Here is a 24874-nt window from a genome sequence, read left to right as displayed (position 1 = left end):
TCACGAGGTGATAAGTACAGTATGCTGTATCTGTTTAGCCAGAAAGCAAACACAAACTGTTGTTCAGCTTATTAGCATTGCTAGCAGCACTACATGAGCATGACATCCAGTGGAAGTTAACTGAGCAACATGAAATCAGTAATACATCCCTTCGATTTCACGCTCAGACCATGACAAGCTGCTCTGGAATGAGAGTTGCCAAACCTCATGCCTCATGGCAGCAATCCGTGACAAGAACTGTGTCTGTGTGTTTGTGTGTGTGTATCATGAAAAGAGTGAGTGACAGAGAGGGAATTTTCCTTGACAGATCTCTCCATTTACGGGGATTAGATGGAACAAATTTCCTGAGCTCCAGTTTCCCATCATCCTCTCTCTGACACTGCTCATTTTCTCTCCAACGCCTCAAAATAACTCCTTCAAAAAGAAAGGGAATGACAGAGAAAGCGAGCAATAAAGCGATAGAATAAATAGGTGTATGTTCTCAAGCTTAATCTACAGACCAGCAAATCTCTCACCTCAATCTCCATCTCTCCACTCTCTCTTTCTTTTTCACCTCATCTTTTTGTCACTTCAAACAGGGTGACTGTGTCTTTATTTAATATGTGTTTGTGCCTCATCAGATAGTTTCTTTGAAATTTCCCTGGTCTGTCAGTAAGAATGTTCTTTTTGTGATTTATTTATTTTTAGTAATGTATGGCTATTTATGGCTCTTTAACTGAAGTAATTGCAAGCAAACTACACAGGTTGCGGAATTAAAAATAAAAATGAATTATCTTCTTCTGTATTTTTTCCATACTGTGGAATGTGAGTGAAGTAACTGTTAACTAGAAGAAGTAACTATATGGTTACCCACATTCTTCAAAATTTCTTCTTTTGTGTTCAACATACATAAAGATTTGGGTGAGGTAACAGTATTTTCATTTTTGGACAAACTGTTCCTTTAATTAAACACAGAACCATATGTCTGATGAAACATGTCTCAGATATGGTGGATTTAAATGTAGTTTTGTCCTCTTTTTTTTTGCAAAAGAAACAGAAACAAACATTTTTCACAAGCTGTGTAAGTAGTAATAAGATCCACTCATAATTTTGTTTATGGTTTCTATTTCTGAAATTACTTGGATTATTTGCATTGTGTTAAATGTGCTTTGAATTGTTCACACAAATATGTCTTTTCACATCTCACAATCAGAGAATACTGATGTTATAGATCAGAGCAAAGACATGACTCCCACTAAGCCAGGAAATCTCATTGATGTGTTCACGGGGAGGACTAAAAAAAGTGCCCTCCAAAAAAATCGAATCAACAGCTTCCTAGCCAAATGGAAATTAATAGAGAAGAAGACTTCTGGGACTTGTGATTGTTATGAGCATTTGTTTGAGACTTGATCTTGTGTTCTCACTGATAAACTGCCATCTGCCACAGAGTGAGAGACAGAGGGGGAGAACGAGTGAGCGCAAAAGATTAGAGAGAGAGAGAGAGGGAGGGAGCTGATCCAGTCCTCAGGGGGACTTCTCAAACCCATTCTCACCTCCTGAGGAGCAGATGGGGGAGGAAGAGGGGCAGTATTGGGTGAACTGGAACACACTGACGTCTAGGAGGAGCTGCTGTAGACACTGCAGAGGATACCACGAATGATATTCTGTGATATTTGATCTATTTAAGGAGAAGCTAATGAAAAAGAGAATGTGCTCTCTGTAAAAATATGTGGTGTGTGTGTGTGTGTGTGTGTTCTTTAATTGTCTGGTAGGTGAGAGTAAATAGGTAATGAAACTCTGTGTGCACACATTTTATCATCTGACCTATTTTTGTGGGTAATTTGTTCATTACTCATTTACAAATCAAAGCATTAAAGCATCAAAGCATGGAAGTCGTGGCCTAATGGTTATGGTGGTTAGAGAGTCGGATTGGCAATCGAAAGGTTGTGAGTTTGAGTCTTGGGCCGGCAGGAATTGTAGGTGGAGGGAGTGAATGTACAGTTCTCTCTCCACCTTCAATACCATGACTTAGGTGCCCTTGAGCAAGGCACTGAACCCCAAACTGCTCCCCGGGTTGGCTGCCCACTGCTCCGGGTGTGTGTTCACAGTGTGTGTGTGCGCTTAGGATGGGTTAAATGCAGAGCACAAATTCTGAGTATGGGTCACCATACTTGGCTGAATGTCACGTCACTTTCATTAAATCAAAACTACATTATCCTGCTTCTCGGTTCCACACTGATTAACAGGAAGAATAATTATTCCATCATTATTAAATGAAATGTATACAGTAACAATTCAGCCTAGTGTGTGATTTCATAGTGAAGAGTTTGTTTCACTGGCACACTCTGTTCACCCCAAAATGAAAATCTTGTCATCATGTACTTATCAAGTCATTCCAAATCTGTATGACTTTCTTCTTCTATGGGACAGAATATATAGATTCAAAATATCATCTTTTTTTTTGTTCCACAAAAAATAATACAGGCTTTCAATGACATGAAGGCAAGTAAATGTTGACAGGACTTTTCCTTTTGTGTGAACTATCCTTTTTACAATGTCATTAAACAGGGATCAAGAACCTTCCGTGTCACAGAATCACCCAAACATGGAGTATCTTTTGCTTTGATTAAAATTTGACAGTTGCTGTTCATAAAATTGGGGTTATAGGTCAGCTGCTTAGCACTTGTATATGTGATCTGAGTTTAGACGAGGAGATCCCTCTTTTACTACCAGCATTATATCTCTTTTTAAATGTGATATCATCACAACAGTAAATGTAAGATATATTACTTTGAAGAGAGCATTCATCTCTCATCTCTGCTGTACGTGTGCTGTTGCTAAGAGACCAGCAGTCTGCCACATACCACCTCATGCATCCCCCGCGTGCATTTGTTTCACACCCTCTGCCAGGAGAGAGGGAACTGTACCTTTCTTTCCTGAAACAGACAGAATCTCATCCTACATTTAAATCATGCTGCTCAATTCTCCAACACATTCTCTGACTACTACAACAGTGGTCATTTTCTGAAATCTAAAACAACAGCAAAAGAATCACTACACTTGAGGACTAAAACTAAAATTTCACGGCAAAATAAAGTATTATCATACTTTGTAGATATATTTGTTAGCTTCTTTCCATATGTTTGCTCATAAAGTGGTTCTGCTCAAGACGCTGTGATGACGTCACCTTATTCAGTAGGTCACGGTGATGTCGACGTAATTTAAACATGTCATTTTCTTCAATTTCCTCATAACTAAGCCAATTTGCACCCAGTGTGAAACACGGTTCTCCTCTGTTGTGAGCTCTTTTGATGAAACACCATCTAAACAGACTCGAAACACAGAAGTCAGATGGTGTGTGAACTTGAACAAAACATGTCTCAAAATACTATGGTGGATTTTAGTGTAGTTTTCTCCACAAAATATTTTTCACAAGCTGTGTAAGTACTGTAGTGATAAGATCACTCATAATTTTGAATATGAGAACTGTGTATTGGAGCATATTTTTGTTGACTACATGAAAATGCTGTCAGATCAAACAAAGATGATCTTGCTGGGAAAATAGCAAACCAGTCCACAGGGTGTCATCAAAAGGACAGGCATCAGTGTCGGTAAGGTTTTTATTTATTACACAAGAAAATGGATGTAATAATGGTGAATAAATGTCACATGCTCTCTGATGGAAACATCCACTTTCAAATTTCACATCACACCACAATTGTTCAATTAACTGACTTGTCTTAATATATAGAAATAATTAAAGTTGGTGATTTCTGAAATAAAAGGATGCTTTAGAAATCCTTGTGAAATCTTTTATTGTACAAAACTCACATATATCGAAAGAAACAACAGGTTGAGTAGTTTGTGGTAAGATATGAACACATACCTTCTATGATGTTATTCTAGGTGACACATATACGACTGTTGGTTAGCTTCTTCTGTTTTGAAAATACAGGTAAAAAAAAAAATCCAGATCATTTCTAAGAGATGAAAAAGTTATATTATTGATATTGCAGCTGCACTGCAAACTGTGTGGAAGCATCAGTCAATTTATGCATCATCAATGTCAGGCAACACAAAGCTGTTTCATGATTTGAACATGCAAAAACTAGCAAAAAAATTTAAAAGTGCAAAATAATATAAGTGTGCCCCTTCTAGGGTACTCAGCGCTTTTTTTTAGGAATGCCATCAGCATGCCCGGTGTCTGAAGCATGTGTGAAAACACTTTTTTAATTGATTGGACCACACACCCCATGTGACATCATTAGCGAAGTCCCCGGAGAATAAAGGGGCACCTTTAATGCACGTCATCTGCATTTAGTCTTCAGAAGGCGTTAATATTTGACACCTGAGGACACACATGTGTCTCAGCGTGGAGCACACACGCTCAGTGCTCAAGGGTACAGAATGCACTCATTGTGAAAATTTTTCCATAAGGAAGCTCCACTCTCACCAGTCCCTATTCATGGGTCCCGCTGCAGCTGAGGAATGGTGGAAACCGGCGTTGTGCTCGAGCTTGAGTGATCGGCGGGATCTAGCAGGAGAAAAAGTTTTATCTCGATGCTCCTCTTTCGCCCTGTGGTTGTTTGGCACATCTGTTAATGTTTACCATAACTTTGGTGCTCTCTTACCAGGTGGCCAGGAATGCGTAGAGGTGTGGAGTAGTGGGTATTTCATCCCCCAAAGTGTCCATGTGATTAACACAATGGGAGATACCGTTCGAAAGGGAACAGCATAGCAGCCATTGATGAATTGCGCCAAGATCGATTCTATCAAATTAACAGCAAAGATGTGACTTACGTCTGTATTTATTAAGCACAAACCATTTTAGTCAGTAGAATTTAACATTAAAGGGGGGGGGGGGGGGGGGGTGAAATGCTTTTTAATGCATACTGAGTTTTTTACACTGTTAAAGAGTTGGATTCCCATGCTAAACATGGACAAAGTTTCAAAAATTAAGTTGTACGTTTGAAGTAGTATTTTTGTTCCAAAAAAACCTCTTCCGTTTTTTTCACAAGTTTCAGAAAGTTTTTTTCGAGTATGGGTCTGTGTGACGTTAGATGGAGCGGAATTTCCTTATATGGGTCCTAAGGGCACTTCTGCCGGAAGAGCGCGCGCTCCCGTAGAGCAGATCAATTCACTTTTTCAAATTTATATTAAATATTTTTACATTTATTATTAAATGTAATATATTATTCAAAAGCAGTATGAATGATGCATTTCTTAACAGAAACTCACTCAAATACTTTTTATTTGAACAGTAGTCAACAACATTCATAAGACTTTGGATCTTCAGTAAATTGCTTTCTCTGAGCTGCATTTCTGGGTGAGGAATGCAATTTCACTGCTCCTAAAAGACAGGGAAATCACTAAAGTCAATCACTTTAAAGTTCCCCTTACTTATTTTTGTGTTAATTTCTTTTTTCTCTTTTTTTTTTATATATCATGACAGATTTGCTAGTCAATGCAATCATAATGTATGTAATCATTCAATCACTTAGCCATACCTTATTAATACATCATGTGCTAAATAGTGGGGCCTAGGTAGTAATGTGTCACTCACAGCACTCGTAGAGCCTGTTGATTCTGATGATGTCATTCTGGCTCATCTCAGTAGATGTACCCAGCGCAGCATTATTGTTAGGAATGGGAATCATAGTGGGGAGGCCATTCTTGGAGAAAGCATATCTGACAGAGCAAGAGACAGAAGCAATTACATGACAGTCTTACACACCGAGAAACCACATCTCCTTATACAGGACTCGCTCACCTCTCGTACTGCATCACAGAGCTGTAGTCATAGGGAGTTCCCTGGTTTAGGGTGTTGATTTTGTTGAAGTTGTACTTCATGTCTAATGAGCAAATAAAACATTTAGTGTAGTAAATGTGAATTAAAGTACTGGACTGATCGCTAAATGGATTTGTTATTAACAGCGTACCATCACTGATGTTCTCCCAGATGACTTGGATGTGATTGTCACGGTCACTGCGGGTCTGTTCATGGTTGAAGCCAAGAGCGTGGAGAAGCTCATGCTGCACAGTGCTGTGGTAAAGACAGCCATTACGGGCCAGAGACACAGTCTGGCTGTAACCTTGACGGCCAACATATGAGTAGCATCTGTAAAACAACAGAATCCATCTCTTGATCACATATGTATTTTCATTAACATCACTCTAAATGTAAGTGTGATTCTCATTCTGAGGCTTCTACCTGTCTTTTTGTTGTTTGTTTTTTTACAATAATGTGAAATGTTCATTCTGACTTCCACTATAATCTATTCTCTAGTTTGTTTCTGCTTCATACCCACTGCGAGACTCAATGCTGATATAGTCTCTCTCATTGTAGCGGGGGAAGAAGCGGATACACGTGCTGTAAGAGAAAGAGTCCAGACCACGCTTGATGATCTCCACCTCACGGGAGGCTGAAAGGGCAAAGGTCAGGGGTTGCTATGGAAATATTTACTTTGTTTCACAATCACAGGCTTTGGCACTAATAATAAGACTTGAGTGTTAGTCTCTGCCCTAAAATCAGGAAGAGTAAAGAGCTACTGTAATGAAAGAAGCTTTACATCTTGTCATCAGGTTTTAAAAGATAACTTGCATACATTTATTTTTGGTAGATACTTTTATCCGATGTGAATTACATTGCACTCAAGGTCTCCTACCCATAGTAAATTTTAAAGTGCCATGAACCTGTCCTATTCTTTATTCTCTTTGGGCTATAAATGAAAACATAAATCATAATACTAGTGGCTTACAATAGTGGTTGGCGATGACGTAAGGCACATAAATCCTTCCGTCACCGGATTTCTGCCAGAGGCAGCCAAGGGAGGTGCAGGGATCAGCATTTCTCTCATCCACAGCAATGTCATCCATTAGCTTGGGCTCATCAGGTTCAGGAACTAACACATAAACAGTTCATTTGGTATCGTTTAGTAAAGAACAGGTGCAGCAGATTGATGTGTATTGGTGAGTATGTGGTGAGAACGTACTGATGCCTCTGTTGGCTCTGTGCAGCAGTTCAGACACAGACAGCTGAGCAGACTTGTCCTCAGCAACTATAATAAAAATACATCAACACATTCACTAATGAACCATTACTTTGACGTTCATCATGCAGAAACAGTTAGCCTTTGCTAAATTGTTTCATTTCTTACAGTCTTATAGAGTATGTAAAGTCGGAGCTGCTGGAGTATTTGACTTACCAGGCTACGTGTGAGTTATGCCAGAACACCACACACAAAAGGGACATGAAAAAGAAACATTTCCCCAAGTCAAACTCATCATTTTACATTCTCAATTCTAACAATAATTAGTATCAGAGAGATGTGTGCATAATGCATAATGCAATGATTTTGCATGCATCATTTACAACATACTGATATAAAAGTCTTACCATCTCCTCAGCTCTAACAGAGAAGACGAGAAGCAGGGCCAGCAGGCCAAAAGTCACCCTGGTCAAAAACATGGTGTCCAAAGACCTGTAGAAAGAACCAGGGCACAGCTGTTTAGGCAGAGTGCCTCAAATGAAGGTCAACTTCAGCTCTTTTACTAATACTTATCAACATTTCATAATATCCATCCATTTTCTACCCTCTTATTCTATGTAGTCACTGGGCAAAGGCAGGAAAACACCCTGGAGATGTGGTCAGTCCATCACAGGGTGGACACCATAACAATGATATTCAACATAACTACTTATAGATTTCTGATCTGCATTAGAATCACATACTGTATGATCATTATAAACAAGTATCTTTCCTCAACTAATCCTCAAACAATGTTACAACTTGTTGAAATATATATTGCTTTAAACACAGAGAGGGGAAACATTCCAGCTCTCTTACCGTAGATTTCCAAAGCCAGTGCCACACTACAGCCACACGTAGGTTTTATACCGATACCGTATCTATACGATCTTTACTGATATGGCCAGAAGTACGGTAGACATGCTGACACGTTGTTTGAAGGAGAACAGGTGTGAAATTCCCTCACGTCACACACAAACCTGATGAAATCCCAGCGAGTAAACACTTGTGATATAATTATATAATATTAATTTAGTATTTATTCATTTGTTATACAAATTATTTTGTAACTTAATACATATATTGGAAAATGATTTCAGTTATTCTTTTGTCTCTGGTTTTATATCTCTCATCTGTATCATCTGTTACAAATGTTTTCTTTTATTTTTTCTTCTTAAATCTAATTTGCCATTATTTCAACAAATATTAATGTTGTGATTCTTTCTGATGTTTTTGAATGCAGGTTCTGTGGTAAAACTACACGGCTGAATGCAGTTGTAATCTCTTTCCTCTCATCAAATGGATCCAGGAGCTGTATTTTGAAGAATCTAAACACTGGAATCTCCAGCTCATTGGAGTCTGGAAGAGCAAAATAAGTGTACGTCCTACTTGATGAACTGATACTTTATTTGTTTTTTAAACATCAGATAATAAAATGCCATGACTAATAGATTTTTGGCTGTTGCTAACATACATGTTTAGTTAAATGTGTAGTTATTGAATCCAAATTAATTCTGGACAATTTGCAGAAACTCTCAAACTCTCAAATCTCTTGTAATATTTTTTCAAACCAGTTGCAACGGAGTTAATTAAGCAACATTAATTTCTTGGTTACCAAACGGTTGTATCCAAAACACACTCAATCTTGAAATCATGCGGTTAGTATAGATATGAAAAGCAAGATATTTGGTGCAACAGCAGTTGTTTGAGGTTTCCTAGTTTTGACAGTGTGTGATTCCACAGATGGTCAGAAGGGTTGAGAATGTGAACAGTTTGGTCACATTTTACACAATAATACCACCCACCTTCTGTGTTTAAAGACATGATGCAAGCATGACATTTCTCAACACATGTGACCCAACAGCTCTACAGTGTAATTCAGTGTTTCAGATGATTGATTGGCCTACTGAACTTTGGAAACTATTTGTTCCCGCATCAATTCAGTAAAAAGATAACTATAACTATAAACTCATATTTTCTTTACATAAGAAATATCTGTTTTAGGCTTAAAAACAGGGTTAGGTTATTCTACACTCTTGTTAATCAGCTATAATTCCCTCTGATTTTAGGAATAAATTATGGGTAGGGTTAGGTTTAGGGGTAGAGATTGGGTTTAATCTATATTTTTGGTTAATAATGTTGATTCAGGATCATCAAAAGATGTTGATCCAGGAACATGTCTTACTTGGTAAAATCACGGCGACCCATGCTGCACAGTGCTGTGGTAAAGACAGCCATTACAGGCCAGAGACAAAGTCTGGCTGTAACCTTGACGACCAACATATGAGTAGCATCTGTAAAACAGAAATCCATAAAATATTAATTATTTTTTTACCCATCTCAGAATGTTATCTTTATCTCTTCATCAATAAGTTACATCTGGGATGTATTTCTCATTCTAATGGAATTCTGCTTCTTCCTCTGATTCTTATTCTTATTCTAAACATGTTTGTTTGCAGTCCCATGGTGCAGATCCAAACCTTATTTTTTGTCTTCTGTACTTTTTGGATTGTCTTGAAACAAATTCTGGATTGGCTTGTGATGTTTTTCTGATTTTGGTTTTGATTGTGTTATGTGTTACCCACTGCGAAACCCAATGCTGATATAGTCTCTCTCATTGCTGCGGGGGAAGAAGTGGACACACGTGCTGTAAGAGAAAGAGTCCAGACTACGCTTGATGATCTCCAGCTCACGGGAGGCTGAAAGGGGAAAGGTCAGGGGTTGCTATGTGCAATGTCATCCATTAGCTTGGGCTCATCAGGTTTAGGAACTAACACATAGACAGTTCATTTGGTATCGTTTAGTAAAGAACAGGTGCAGTACATTGATGTGTATTGGTGAGTATGTGGTGAGAACGTACTGATGCCTCTGTTGGCTCTGTGCAGCAGTTCAGACACAGACAGCTGAGCAGACTTGTCCTCAGCAACTATAATAAAAATACATCAACACACTCACTAATGAACCATTACTTCATTCAGTTCCCACACAAAATGGACATGAAAAAGAAACACTAAAACATTAAATGATGTCAATGCAATTGTATTACATTTAATATTTATAATATTTTTCAATATTACATGAGTTAGTATGTAAAGAAATTGCATGCATCATTTGCAAACTAGTGATTACTTACCACTAGATGTCCTCTTTTCCCACGGTGTCTGTCACTTCATTAATCAAATTCCTCACGTCCCTGCTTAATTAATGCACCCAGCTGTCACTAATTACCAATCATCACACTCTGTCAGTTTCCCATTAGCGTTTGTCTCTCCTTGTGTATTTAACCCGGTCTGTCTTAGTATGTGTCACGGAGTCCTTGTTTGATAGTCACGTCCGTCTCTAGTCTGGTTCTTGCTTTTTGTCCTTGTCAGTTTATTTTCAGGAATGAGGAAGAGCGGGCGAGGAATGGATTTGAGGGAATTCACCTGGTGGTTTTCCGGGGGACCAGGGGAGGTCGCCGAGGAGTGAGTGGTCGAGAGGAGATTCAGCACCGCTGTCAACCATGGCCTCCCTTCGACCCGGGGCTCGTGTGGGATGGATCAGAGCCACCGTCTCACCATGGCGGACGGAGAGGAGAGAGGAAGCGCACGGCCGCCACGGTGGCGCCACTGCCCATGATGACCGCTAGTTCAGCGCCATGAGGCAGGAAGGACGCAAACACAGCATCACAACATAAGGTGATCACCAGTCCAGCGCCACGGTGCAAGATGGCCGCCAGCTCAGCGCCAACGCCCAAGATGGCCGCTGATTCATTCTTGGATTATTTCGCTACGCTGTCAAAGATCTTAGAGATTCCCAAGACTGTTCGCGTCACAGCTGCTGAGCCAGCACCACAGCCCAAGATGGTCGCCAGCCCAGGCCGCTAACCCGGCGCCAAGGCCCAAGATGGCCGCTCGTCCAGAGTCATGGCCCAAGATGGCCGCCAATCCAGCACCACAGCACAAGATGGCTGCCAGCCCAGTGTCACAGCGCAAGATGGCCACTCCTCTAGCGCCAATGCCCAAGTTGGCCACCGGTCCAGAACCACGGTCCAAGATGGCCGCCTGTCCCGAGTCATGGCCCAAGATGGCCGTCAATCCAGTGCCACAGCCCAAGATGGCCGTCAATCCAGCGCCACAGCACAAGATGGCTGCCAGCCCAGTGCCACAGCACCAGATGGCCACCTGTCCAGAGTCATGGCCCAAGAAGGCTGCTTGCCCAACGCCGCTGCACAGGACGACAGTCACAGCTGACCCTCTGCAGTCGAGTCAGGTTCCAGTGAACTCTCCAGAGTCGAGTCAAGTTCCAGTTGACCCTTCAGAGTCGAGTCAGGTTCCAGTTGACTCTCCAGAGTCGAGTCAGGTTCTATTGAACTCTCCAGAGTCGAGTCAGGTTCCAGTGAACTCTCCAGAGTCGAGCCAGGTTCCTGTTTATCCCTAGAGTCGAGCCAGGTTCCTGTTGACCCCCCAGAGTCGAGCCAAGTTCCTGTTGACCCCCCAGAGTCGAGCCAAGTTCCTGTTGACCCCCCAGAGTCGAGCCAGGTTCCTGTTGACCCCCCAGAGTCGAGCCAGGTTCCAGTTGATCCTCCAGAGGCGAGTCAGGTTCCAGTTGACCCCCCAGAGTCGAGCCAAGTTCCTGTTGACCCCCCAGAGTCGAGCCAGGTTCCTGTTGACCCCCCAGAGTCGAGCCAGGTTCCTGTTGACCCCCCAGAGTCGAGCCAGGTTCCAGTTGATCCTCCAGAGGCGAGTCAGGTTCCAGTTGACCCCCCAGAGGCGAGTCAGGTTCCAGTGAACTCTCTAGAGTCGTGTCAGGTTCTAGTGAATTCTCCAGGGTCGAGTCAGGTTCCAGTGAACTCTCCAGAGTCGAGCCAGGTTCCTGGTGACCCCCCAGGGTCGAGTCAGGTTCCTGGTGACCCCCCCAGAGTTGAGTTAGGTTCCAGGGAACTCTCCAGAGTCGAGTCAGGTGTTCGTGGACCCTTTCAGAGTCAGGGCTAGTCACCGATGACCTTCCAGAGTCAGGGCTAGTCACCGCTGACCCTCCAGAGTCAGGGCTAGTCACCGCTGACCTTCCAGAGTCAGGGCTAGCCACTGATGACCTTCCTGAGCCAGGGCTAGGTACCATGGACTTCCCAGAGACAAGGCTAGTCACCGTTGACCTTTCAGAGTCAAGTCAAGTCACTGGTGATCTTCAAGGACCGAGTCAAGTCACTGTGATCTTCAAGGACAGAGTCAAGTCACTGGTGATCTTCAAGGACTGAGTCAAGTAACTGGTGATCTTCATGAACAAAGGCAAGTCACCACTGATCTTCCTGAACAAAGGCAAGTCACTATTGATCTTCATGAGCAAATACAAGTCACCAATGATCTTCATGTACAAATACAAGTCACCAATGATCTTCATGTACAAATGCAAGTCACCAAGAATCTTCATGAGCAGTGTCGGGTCAGCATCGATCTTCTGGAGTCCAGTATGTACACCATGGGATTGCCAGAGTTTCGTCCTCCTGTTGGTCCGATCACACGGTTGTGGTGGTCTTCTGCTCCGCCCTGGGGGCCTTCGGCCTCGACCACAAGGATGTGGTGGTCTTCTGCTCCACCCTGGGGGGCTTCCGCCTCGACCACAAAGAGGTGGTGGCCTTCTGTTCCACCCTGGGGGGCATCCGTCTCGACCACACGGTTGTGGTGGTCTTCTGCTCCGCCCTGGAGGGCTTCCGCCCTGACCACATGGTTGTGGTGGTCTTCTGCTCCGCCCTGGAGGGCTTCCACCCTGACCACACGGTTGTGGTTGTCTTCTGCTCCGTCCTGGAGGGCTTCCGCCTTGACAACAGGGGTATGGTGGTCTTCTGCTCCGCCCTGGGGGACGCTGGCCTCGATCACAAGGTTGTGGTAGTCTTCTGCACTGCCCTGGGGGGGCTTCCGCCCTGATCACATGGTTGTGGTGGTCTTCTGTTCTTCCCTGGTGGGCGCCACGTGATGTACTTTATGGACTTTTGTTTTGTGTTTCTTGTTTTCTGTCTGTTCCCCTCTGTGAGCCTGGCCCTCCGTCCCTCCCCCTGAACCTCCTCCGGTCCTCCTCCCTCCTGATCTCTGTGTTGTGTCTTGTCGTGGAGCATCTGGGAGCCGCTCCGTAGAGGGGGGGTATTGTCACAGTGTCTGGGTTGGGTTCCCTGGGTGTCCACTAGATGTCCTCTTTTCCCATGGTGTCTGTCACTTCATTAATCACATTCCTCACGTCCCTGCTTAATTATTGCACCCAGCTGTCACTAATTACCAATCACCAGACTCTGTCGGTTTCCCATTAGCGTTTGTCTCTCCTTGTGTATTTAACCTGGTCTGTCTTAGTATGTGTCACGGAGTCCTTGTTTGATAGTCACATCCGTCTCAAGTCTGGATCTTGCTTTTTGTCCTTGTCAGTTTATGTTCAGGATTGATCTTTTGGTTATGACCCCTGCATGGACTGTTTTTTTTTTTTTTGATTTACCCTGAATAAATGACATACCTGCACTTGGTTCTCTCACCGTGTTTCCTTGTATCCCGGCTGTGACAGTGTTTCCTTCCCCTCAGCTGAGAAAACCAGCAGCATGGCCAACAGGCCAAAAGAAACCTTGGTCACAAACATGGCAGACAAAAACCTATAATGAGAGAAAGACAAGCCCCGCATTTCCTTTTTTCATTTCCTGTTCAGTTCAAAAAGTCTAGAAACTGCATGAATGGGAATCAGAATAGGCACTTTAAAGAGTCATGAAGATATGTTATAATTTTATATTCTGTCCACCATATTCTGTCCACCAGAAAAGTGTATGCCATATAATATTAAATGTAGGTATCTATATAATATATTAATTTATTTATTTTACTTCTATTCAGTTAGTGACACACCGTAGCAACTGGTTTTGTGCACGATTCTTACCCACTGCAGGACTGAATGCTGATGTATTATTTTTTTAATGATACCACTCTTTAAATGAACACAGAAGCTGGATTTAGGAGAATCCAAGTCATGGGAGTCTGAGAAAATTATCCGTTCACACTCACTTGCCTTTGCACACAAAAGATGCCAAAAAAAATAAATAAATCATGCAAACACAATAATATAAATGTACTTCACAATGTCATTTATGAGTCTTGAGTTCTAGCTGCGGCCACATGTTCAGGGTTGGGAAGGCTCAAAACAGAACATGCTGGTATGAATAGAAACATTATCTTTGAAACGTTTGAACATGATAAACATCCAAGTTTTTTACTTTAGTCAGTGCGTTTAGTCTTGTGTAACCTTCAATCAAGAACAGGTGTGAATTTCCCTGTCACAGTATGGTGCCTTCACATGCAGATGATTCAGAAACGGTAAGAGTTTTTACTTCTTTAAGTATCCTGTCATCCTTACTTGTGTTCAATTTCCAGTTAATTTGCTTTCTTGGATTTAATCATCCATTAGTTTGGATGTTGTAGCTATCTAGCACTAATACCTATTGTGTATGCCACTACATTTAAACCCCTGCATATCTAGAAAAAAATGCATATTGTTTTCATATTAATTGAATGACAGGCACTGAATTTACTGTACTGTTAAAAGTCTTGTGTAGTAGCAATAATTGCTATATTACAATAACTTCACTGTGCCCTTGCATTAGTATTTGTGCTATTAATCTCTGTGTAGAAAGCGAATTGATTTAATTCATAGGATTTCGATTCGATTCAAGAAAGATTTTTACAAATTCAGAATGATTCACTTTGATTTGATGCACAATTAAATTAGATTAGATTCTATTAATGTTTTGATTCTTTAAGTGCATCCCCAGAATTATTTTAATACTTCCCCAAAATTCTTTAAATGCTTAGTCAGGGGGCAAATTACACAGCAACCTTTATGGTTAGAGGAAAAAAAACCCCACTTTTGTCCATTGTTAGATAAGAGATTAATGATGCAATGATAAGGCATATATAGTAATTTTTGTAATCGAAGATTAAAAAAAGAGCTTTAAAAGTATTATGTATAGGCTAACATCTTGACACTCCAGGGGCATAGCCATCATTTCAGAAGTGACAGAAAAGTCAAATACAATAAATTAATGTATGTATGTATTATTTATTTATTTTTATTAAGAAATTATTTTCTTATCTCTTAATTTGAACTTGCTATAAAAAATGAATTCACTGCTGGCCAATAATCAATCATTTATAATCTATAATTTTTTCCTAATAGTTATTTTGTCTGATTGTTTTTTATACTGTTTTATATACAACAAATCTTTACATTTTCTGCACAGAATAAGGTGGGAAATATTTTTTATAGTTTCTGTACTGTAATAAGTTATATGTCAATTAGCACTGCATCATTCATAATTTGTGTGTGTGTGTGTGTGTGTGTGTTTATTGTCTTAACATTTCACCAGTCCATTATACTTTTTATTCAGCTTAGCTGCAGCGATAGATGCCTTTGTCCATATTAGGCATTTCCTGGCATGTCTTATAGTTCTTTGGGGTGAGATCACTTCTCCTTCAGTGTGAAAACTTCATCTAATTTTCCTTAAAAAAAAAAAAAAAAAAAACACTACGCTATTTACCTTTTCCTCTCCATCAGATAATGATCCTGAAAGAATTTAATGTATTTTAAATTATTTCAGGTAGTTAACGATTTAAGATGCGAATCGATTTAATCACGATTAGTGCTTTCCAAGCCCAGGGTTTTATACTTGTTTTTAAAATGTCCTTTATTAATTACAGGATTATTCAAAGTTGTAAATAGTATAATTTTATGTTTTAATAAAATGTGTATATGCTTTCTGCTGCCCTAGGTAAAGAAAAATAAGTTTTTTTTACACTTATTATTTTATTATACTATACTAAGAGCATAATAAATGTGTTATTTTGACTTTAAGTATGATAAGTGCTCTTTAAAATATGTAAAAATCTACTTTAAGCTAATTGCGATATATTTTAATATATTTAGTAGTGTTGTAATGGAACAACTTAAAGTATCTTTAGTGTAATTTAATTGTACTTCATTGTGTTATTTAAAATACATTTTTATACTTTTCTAGGTACAGTTACAATATATTTTAAGCTTCACTTTAATGTGCTTCTTCACTTTATGATTATGATTAAAGTAGTTCTTTTACAGCATTTCACTGATCTTTATTTTATTTTATTTTATTTTTTGTGTTATTTTGGTCAAGAGTTTGTATGTTCTTAAAAGTACTTAAGGAAGTATTTGTACACAGGATAATACATTAAAGTACATTATAATACATGAAAGTGTGTGTACGTGTATTATTTTAATTTAATATTGTTGGTGTATTTAAAATATTATTTTAGAATTTAAAATACAACTTTAGAATTATTTATATTAAACCAATAGTTATGGAATTACATTTGTTTCAATAATAATGAACGAAACTTTATAAAACTGAAATAGTGTACTGGTAATAATAAACTGAAATGCCCTTTGGATGGGTTAAATGCAGAGCAGGAATTCTGAGTACTGGTCACCATACTTGGCTGAATGTCACTTCACTTCACTTTAAAAAAAAAAGGGCGACACAGAGAACCATTTCAGCATTAAAATGTTTTTTCAGGACGCTATGGTTCTAAATAGAACTAGTTCTGCATGTAATGAACCTTTAAATAACCATTTCAAGTTTTAAATAAGCCACTTACATGGTACCAAAAACCTACTGGTACAAACTAAACTGAAACTTAACTGCCTTGCCAGGTAATCCAGCTTCATGGTACAGGCCCCAGAACTTGTAAACAAATGCACAGACACACTAGCTTGATGCATGTGAGAACCAATCAGATTTTGTCAGGCGTATTATGCCAGCACACCTGAGTTTCCACAAAGGCTTATGAGGTTTGTTTTCACACATCAAGCAAAACTGCTTATAGACGATTTATCATATTACACAAACTGCATTGTTTTGGGGTCCGGATGGGAACCGCCGTCTCCCCATTGTGGACAAAGAGGGGAGAGGAGGCACAAATCGGCTGAGCCAGCGCCGCTGCGCAAGATGGCCGTCAGTCCAGTGCCGCTGCACAAGATGGCCGCAAACCCAGCGCCGCTGCGCAGCATGGCCGCCAACCCAGCGCCACAAGGCAAGATGGCCGCCAGCCCAGCACCACAGCACAAGATGGCCGCCAACCCAGCGCCACGAGGCAAGATGGTCACCAGCACAGCGCCACAGCACAAAGTGCTCCCCAGTCCAGCGCCATGAGGCAAGATGGTCACCAGCACAGCGCCACAGCACAAAGTGGTCCCCAGTCCAGCACCACAGTGCAAGATGGCTGCCAGCTCAGGTTGAGTCAGGTTCCCGTTGACCCTCCAGAGTTGAGTCAGGTTCCGGTTGACCTTCCAGAGTCAAGCCATATTCCCGTTGACCCTCCAGAGTTGAGTCAGATTCCTGTTGACCTTCCAGAGTCGAGTCAGGGGTGCCCGTTGAACCTCCAGAGTCAAGTCAGGTGTTCATGGACCCTCCAGAGTCAGGGTTAGTCATCGTCGACCTTCCAGAGTCAGGGTTAGTTACCGTTGACCTTCAAGAGTCAGGGCTACTTCCTGTTGACCTTCTAGAGTCAAGTCAAATTCCAGTTGATTATCCAGAGTCAAGTCAGGCTCCTGTTGACCATCCAGAGTGAGGTCAGGTTCCGGTTGACCCTCAAGAGTCGAGTCACGTTCCAGTTGATTCCCAAGAATCAAGTCAGTTTCCTGTTGACCTTCCAGAGTCGAGTCAGGTGCCCATTGACTTTCCAGAGTTGAGTCAGGTTCCGATTGACCCTTCAGAGTCAAGTCAGGTGCTCGTGAACCCTCCAAAGTCGAGTCAGGTGCTCATGGACCCTCCAGAGTCAGGGTTAGTCATTGTCGACCTTCCAGAGTCAGGGTTAGTCACCGTCGACCTTATAGAGTCAGGGTTAGTCACCGTCGACTTTCCAGAGTCAGGGTTAGTCACCGTTAACCTTCCAGAGTCAGGGCTAGTTCCTCTTGACCTTCCAGAGTCGAGTCAGGTGACCGTTGAATTTTCAGAGTTGAGTCAGGTTCCGGTTAATCCTCCAGAGTCGCGTCAGGTGCTCGTGGACCCTCCAGAGTTAGGGTTAGTCACCGTTGACCTTCCAGAGCCAGGGTTAGTCACCATTGACCTTCCAGAGTCAGGGTTAGTCACCTTGGACTTTCCAGAGACAAGGCTAGTCACCGTTGACCTTTCAGAGTCAAGTCAAGTCACTGGTGATCTTCAAGGACTGAGTCAAGTCACTGGTGATCTTCAAGGACTGAGTCAAGTCACTGGTGATCTTCAAGGACAGAGTCAAGTCACTGGTGATCTTCAAGGACAGAGTCAAGTCATCCAGTGATCTTCAAGGACTGAGTCAAGTCACCAGTGATCTTCATGAACAAAGGCAAGTCACCACTGATCTTCATGAACAAAGGCAAGTCACCATCCCATCAAATTCAATTACCAGAGTTTCGTCCTCCCGTTGGTCCGGCCGCACATTGTGGTGGTCTTCTGCTCCGCCCTGGGGGCCTTCGGCCTCGACCACAAGGATGTGGTGGTCTTCTGTTCTGCCCTGGGGGCTTTCTGCCTCGACCACAAGGATGTGGTGGTCGCCTGCTCCGCCCTGGGGGGCATCTGGTTCGACCACATGGACGTGGTGGTCTTCTGCTCCGCCCTGGGGGCCTTCGGCCTCGACCACAAGGATGTGGTGGCCTTCTGCTCTGCCCTGGGGGCTTTCTGCATCAACCACAAGGATGTGGTGGTCTTCTGCTCCGCCCTGGGGAACTCCGGCCTCGACCACAAGGATGTGGTGGTCTTCGGTTCCGCCCTGGGGGGCATCCGTCCCAACCACACAGAGGTGGTGGTCTTCTGCTCTGCCCTGGGGGGCTTCCGCCCTGACCACACGGTTGTGGTGGTCTTCTGCTCCGCCCTGGGGGACTTCTGCCTTGACCACATGGTTGTGGTGGTCTTCTGCTCTGCCCTGGGGGATTCCGGCCTCGACCACAAGGATGTAGTGGTCTTCTGTTCCGCCCTGGGGGGCATCCGTCCCGACCACACGGAGGTGGTGGGTTCAGGTGGAGCATCTGGTAGCTGCTCCGTGAGGAGGGGGTAATGTCATGCTGTCTAGTCTCGGTTTCCCTGGGTGGCCACTAGTGGGCTCACTTCCCCTTAGGCACTAGAATTCCTTTAGTCTGGTCCTGTCTTCCCAGTAATTCCACTCCAGTTAATTGCACCAGGTGCAGACAATCTATTGTCATTAGTCTCCTTATAAATACCAATCTTTCCCTGTTGTTTCTATGGGCCTTACCCTTCGTATGTACAGTATTCTCGCTTCCCGAGATTCGTCCTTCCTCATATTCTGAGTTCCCGTTCCTATTACTTTCTTGTTTGTTTGTTTTTGTTTGGACTGCATTTCTGGTTTTGACCCTGGCATGTCTGACAACGAATTTGGATTATCCCAATAATGCATACCTGCGATTGGATCTCTCGTTCTCCATGTGTTTCACTGGTCGCGAATCGTCACAGTTATTCAAAAAAATTGTCTTTGATCATACAAGCCATTTTATGGAACTTAGCAGGTGTTACACTCCCTCGGTCCATGAGAAGTTCAATAAAAAGCTCATCCATTAAAAACAAGTATATCTAATCGATCCGTACTCTTGCACTCACTGTTGTAAACAAAGTAGTTCTGGGGGAATGACGTATGAGGTCAGCTTTGAGCATGCAAAGCCTATGGTATTCTGCCTTGTTTTGCTGTCCATTAAAGTCTGCCGTGTTTGTACCATACACTGTATAAAAACATGGACGTAGTATCTGTAGTATACTACAGTATGTGTAGTTTTCTGAAGAGCATTTTTGAAGCTCAAATTGGGCAGAATGGGCCATCGCCATCTGGACAGCATGCACCGCACGTCAGTTCCAGATCATCGAAAATGGGCAAAAAGGCGGGTGCTTGTTGCTGAAGCCGCACCCACCTCACACGATGACAGTGTCAGAGGCAAGCCATGCCTTTAATTATGACTTTCATGACACAAACAAATTATGCAAATCGCTATCTAACTGCACCATGTAACAAACAAGCAAACGCTATAATGTAGCAACAAAAATAAATCACAGATAATCTTTAAAGGTTTCCATTTTTATTGTTTTTTTTTCTTTCTTGTAACCCAATAAAATTCATGGCAAATTAATTTTTAATACAAAAGTATTATTGCTTACTAACATTCACATCAAGTCTTCCCATTAGGCTAGGATATTTATTTTTTTCAATTCGATGTAAAAGTCCTATGAAATTAGTCTAAGTCTTGCAATGTTTTATGTTAGCAAACATTGCAAATACATTGGCTGCAAAATGGTATTCACTTACATCACGTTTAACCGTTAGTAAACATTGCCAATACATTGGTTGCAAAACTTTATCCATGCACATCATGCTTAACCGTTAGCCAACTTTGCCAATACATTAGTTGAAAATGGTCTCCACATCATATTTAACCGGTAAACCTTGCCAGTACATTGGTTGAAAACAGTTTCCACATCATATTTAACCGTTAAACCTTGCCAATACATTGGTTGCAAAATGGAATCCAGTTACGTTTCACTTTTTGTCTGATTGTCACAGTCAGAAAAACAGTTAATAGTCACATTATATGTTATAGCCTATGAGATAATCCATGATAACTAGATTTTATATAGGTGTAGCTATAATGATTTTATAAATGGTGATCAGCCACCAAGTATTGATAATGTGGAAGTTTCTGCCTTTTGCCTTGGTGTGACTTCTCACTTTTTGCAGACCATGCAAAGGCAAAATACAGTAACATCAAAATAGGGTTGAAAATCAAGTTTGAGCTCAATATTGTTTTATGTGTAAATTTCAATTTTATGCTTGATTTCCAGTATTTTATATATTTAATTTGGCTGGACAAATAAAAATCTTTAAAGTATGTTTTCTCAGTTCCACCCTTCATTGAATCTTTTGCCTTCATAGGGCATTTAATATCTCAACATTGCATAATTTCCTGTACCTACATGTGTCTTCCTCAAAATCCCATTTCTTTCATACGTGTGAGCTAAGCAATGCTAACACCCCATCAAATATTTGTAATGTAATGTAATGTAAAGAAGTACATCTGGTTTTGTGCACTGTCTAATTCCAAATATGGAAATGCCTTTTTATTTAAAGCTTTTTAAGAACTACACAAAATATACAATATTTACAATATTTGAGTCTATTATCCCTGTAAAAGCCAAACATTTTGATTGAGAAAACGTGTGGTTCATTGAGTGTTTTTATTTATTAATATTATAATCTCTGTTTCTCAGAAATAATGTAAATTACAGTGACCAGTGAATGAATGAGATTATAGATTATATAAAACACTGTTTGAATTCAGCGAATAATAATTAGATAATCATCTATATTGTTGAAAGTTTAATTTATGTAGGTTTTTCTATGTCATATAAAGATGGTGCTGCTATTATTTGGAAAATGTGGAATTGCTCTTTGTATTGAGAACATACAGTATGGATGTAGTGCTTGGTTCTTACTTATGCATGAACTACTGATATTAATATCAAGACAAGGACACACAAATTTTGATTGCATTCACCACTACTGCAAAAGAATTACAAAAAGCCAAAATAAGAGATATCTGTTATAAACATAAGTTTGTTAATAAAGAACAATTATGTCACAGAAGCAATCAATCATAGGAGTGTTATTTTTTATTTATTTCTTTCTTTATTTGCATTTTGAGTTCACACTACTCACTCATTTTGATTTGTTACAAACTTTTGATACTGGAACTTTGTAAAATGATTTGAAAAGATCTCTGAATTTTAAAAGATAGATAAGTAAAATAATTTGAAACTGTGGTGCAAAAAAAGATGATAAAAAAGAAGATGAACACTGTCATTAAACACATCCTTCATCCAGTCTGGCAGCACTTCAACCTGGGGGGGACAAATAGCAGTGAACATGAAAAGAAAGACATGACTTTGTTATGACAAGAGTTACAATAATTATAAATTTCACTGTGAAGACCACCAGCCTGTTTTACTAATTTAGCCTGCAAGATTCAGATAAAGACCATTCTGGTAGACCAGGGTCCAGTTGCATTAAAGGTTATATATATATATATATATATATATATATATATATTCAGTTACATAAAAGCATAGATTAGCTGAATCCAAAAATAGATTTTTACTCCTTGGCTAACAGTTAGTTGGTCAAATTTGTACTTAAGACTCTGTTTTAAGTTTAAGTTTATGCAACTTGCCCCAGGAAAGTCTTGCTAGTGAACAGCATGTAAACAAGGTGGTGTTTTCAGCAGAGCAAGCTGTTTTAATTCAAATGATAGTAAAGGTTTGACATACGACAGTAGAGTCTGTTAAGCCGCCGGATGTCATTGGGGCTCATTTTTTCGAGCTTCCCCAATCACAGCATTCCTATCAGGAATGGGAATCATAGTTGGCTCGTTGTTCTTGGAGAAAGCATACCTAAAACCACACAAATAAAGAAGCAACAGTAAGCTCTGATGATGAAGTTTTTAGCATATCCCAAATAAATAAATAAATAAATAAATAATAAAATTTGCACTGAACTACAAGAACACTTACCTTGAATAGTGCATCACAGAGTTGTAGTCATAGGGGGTTCCCAGATTATTGGTTCTTCTTTTTTGAAATTGTGCTCCTGTTCTGTTACAGTGCACAGAAAAGTATTAAAGACTATAAATGTAAACCAGGTAAATACACAGTGTAATTGAATCTAGACTGCAATTATTTTGACTAAATGTAACATGTATTATCTATTTTAGTATTTTTTTTAAAATCTTTGTTCTTTATTATCTTAGTTTTTTTCTAAAGAAACTTACGAGGTATGATGTTCTGAAAAAGGATTCTGATGTGTTTGTCACGGTCGCTGCGGTTCTGTTCATGATGGAACCCGAGAGCATGAAGGAGCTCGTGCTGAACAATATAATCATAGACACATCCACGACGCTGTAGAGAAACAGTCTGTCCTCCACCTTGGCGCCCCAAATATGAATAGCATCTGTGGATCACACATAACACATCAGCAATCAGCTTGTATATTTATGTTTGGGGAAAGCACATTTACTATATATACAGAAATGGGACAAAAAGAAGCCCTAAATCCAGAGATTTACCCAGAATCAGATTGTATGTGGAGAAAGTCCCTCTGCCCATCATGTGGTACGAATCGAATGCAGGAAATGCCCGTAAAGGAGTCTAAGCCTTGTTTAATCACTTGCACTTCTTCTGGAGCTGTAGCAAGAGTAAACTCTTAAACAGAACATGTGACACAAATGAGATACAAATTAAAATCAGCGATCGTTGTCACTTACAGTACTGGTTGGAGATCACGTAGGGCACATAGACTAGTTTATCTTTGCTTCTCCTCCATTTGCATCCACGAGCTGTGCACGGATCTGCATTCTGCAACCCTGTTGGTACGGCGATGTCTCCAAACGTGATCGAGGGCCCATATATTCCTTGTCCTGTGGGGTATAGTATAATGCACAAAATAATTCAGTCTGTTGATTCTAATAATACAATTTTTTTTAAGGATGACAGAAGCCGAGGAATATTCTGTGAACTGCTACACAAAAGATGTGTCTATAGTATTAAATAATATAGCTTTCAACCTCTTACCTTGGTCGGTCTCAATTATATTTGGCAGTGGCATATCATCTTTCTCAGTGATGTTACCTGAGACATGAAACAGTAAATTAATAATAATACACTACAAAATTGCAAGTTAGTATCTTTTTCTTTTTGTTCATCTTACCAGTCTTCCTAGAAATATTTTCGATGAAATCCTGTTTATGGATTTTAAACACATGTATATTAGAAACAATAAATGCTCCCAATGGAAAGCTGCTGATGATATAATTTTCCATTTCAGAGATTTAGTTCTCACCTCAACAGGACGACTCTTCGCAGGAACAGAGCTCAGCAGAAGAGAGATGACCACCACCAACAGATACATGATGAGAGCTTTCTTAGAAACCGTCATGGACCAAACAGAGCTGGGACTTATATAGTCTTCTGAGAGCCTTAACTTCCTTTTTTACTGTGCCGTAATCCTGCTTTCATAAATCCACTTGCAAATTACCACAAAAGCAGAGTAATTCAGTTTTCAATGCATTATTTTTATTTCTTTTGTAATGTAGTAAATTATTATTTCAAGGTGGGAATACATTAGGTGAATGGATGTGTGGTTATCCACAAGAGGAGGTAGACCCTTTTTCTATATGACTCTTGACAATGTATGGAACTATAATTTTATGCATTAAATTATGAAATTATTTATTTCTATATATTAATTATAGAATTGATCTGTTATTATGCATTATTTGATATTGGTAAATTTGAGATTACCAAAGTATTAACAAACCTAGTATATGACTTACTACATTCTTTGACAGCAAAACTTCAAAAGTCTGCAATAATCATTGTAATTTCATATTGGGAGTGACATGATGTGTAGCCAAGTACAGTTACACATACTAGGAATTTGTGCTCTGCATTTAACCCATCCAAGTGCACACACACAACAGTGAGTAGTGAACGCACACATTGTGAACTCACACTACAATAGTAGTAGGTAGGTTTTGCAGCGGCCCCCAGGAGCAATGGGGTTCAGTGTTTTGCACGTTTTATTTTTTTACTTTCTTCACTTGTTTACCCACTGCCAATGCCATTTTGTCGTGAATGCAGAGTGTGGCGTCAAGCTGAGAGTGGGTATTGAGGGTGGAAGAGGGTATTGAGTTGTGGGTTCATTCACTCCCCCCACCAACAGAATCGAACCCACAACCTCCAGGTTACAAGTCTGACTCCCTAACCATTAGGTCACAACTGCCATCTGCCCATATCAAGTGCT

The 24874-nt window shown here is 40.6% G+C and overlaps 1 protein-coding gene and 1 pseudogene across 2 annotated transcripts; both read right to left on the bottom strand.

Moving 5' to 3' along the window:
- Positions 1-5212: 5212 nt before the first annotated feature.
- On the bottom strand, positions 5213-7891 carry LOC113051402 (low choriolytic enzyme-like). Of its 2 annotated transcripts, XM_026215123.1 has the most exons (10): positions 7827-7891; positions 7376-7460; positions 7185-7188; positions 6972-7037; positions 6738-6881; positions 6284-6401; positions 5919-6097; positions 5750-5831; positions 5543-5667; positions 5213-5329 (listed from the first exon to the last, which is right to left on the bottom strand). In XM_026215123.1, coding segments are annotated over exons 2-10 (792 nt in total). In that variant the 5' UTR covers positions 7448-7460; positions 7827-7891; the 3' UTR covers positions 5213-5327. The 2 variants fall into 2 exon arrangements, with proteins under 2 accessions (XP_026070908.1, XP_026070907.1); XM_026215122.1 differs by lacking the exon at positions 5213-5329 and having other exon boundaries at positions 5535-5667.
- Positions 7892-21672: 13781 nt separating this feature from the next.
- LOC113051401 (high choriolytic enzyme 2-like) lies at positions 21673-24038 on the bottom strand (annotated as a pseudogene).
- Between the last annotated feature and the right edge of the window lie 836 nt (positions 24039-24874).

This window comes from Carassius auratus, chromosome 32 (genome assembly GCF_003368295.1).
Source record: "Carassius auratus strain Wakin chromosome 32, ASM336829v1, whole genome shotgun sequence".
NCBI classification, from domain to species: domain Eukaryota; kingdom Metazoa; phylum Chordata; class Actinopteri; order Cypriniformes; family Cyprinidae; genus Carassius; species Carassius auratus.
The sequence above is the reverse complement of the archived record's forward strand: the minus strand, read 5'-3'. Positions and strand labels throughout refer to the sequence as shown.

What these genes read in the sequence shown, in the direction of transcription:
- LOC113051402 (XM_026215122.1), bottom strand. Translation starts at nt 7,447, where the DNA reads ATGTTTTTGACCAGGGTGACTTTTGGCCTGCTGGCCCTGCTTCTCGTC. An exon ending in AGCATTGAGTCTCGCAGTGG is followed by an intron (nt 6,098 to 6,283) that starts GTATGAAGCAGA and finishes GTTGTTTTACAG; the next exon opens with ATGCTACTCATATGTTGGCC. An exon ending in TCTGTGATGCAGTACGAGAG is followed by an intron (nt 5,668 to 5,749) that starts GTGAGCGAGTCC and finishes TTGCTCTGTCAG; the next exon opens with ATATGCTTTCTCCAAGAATG.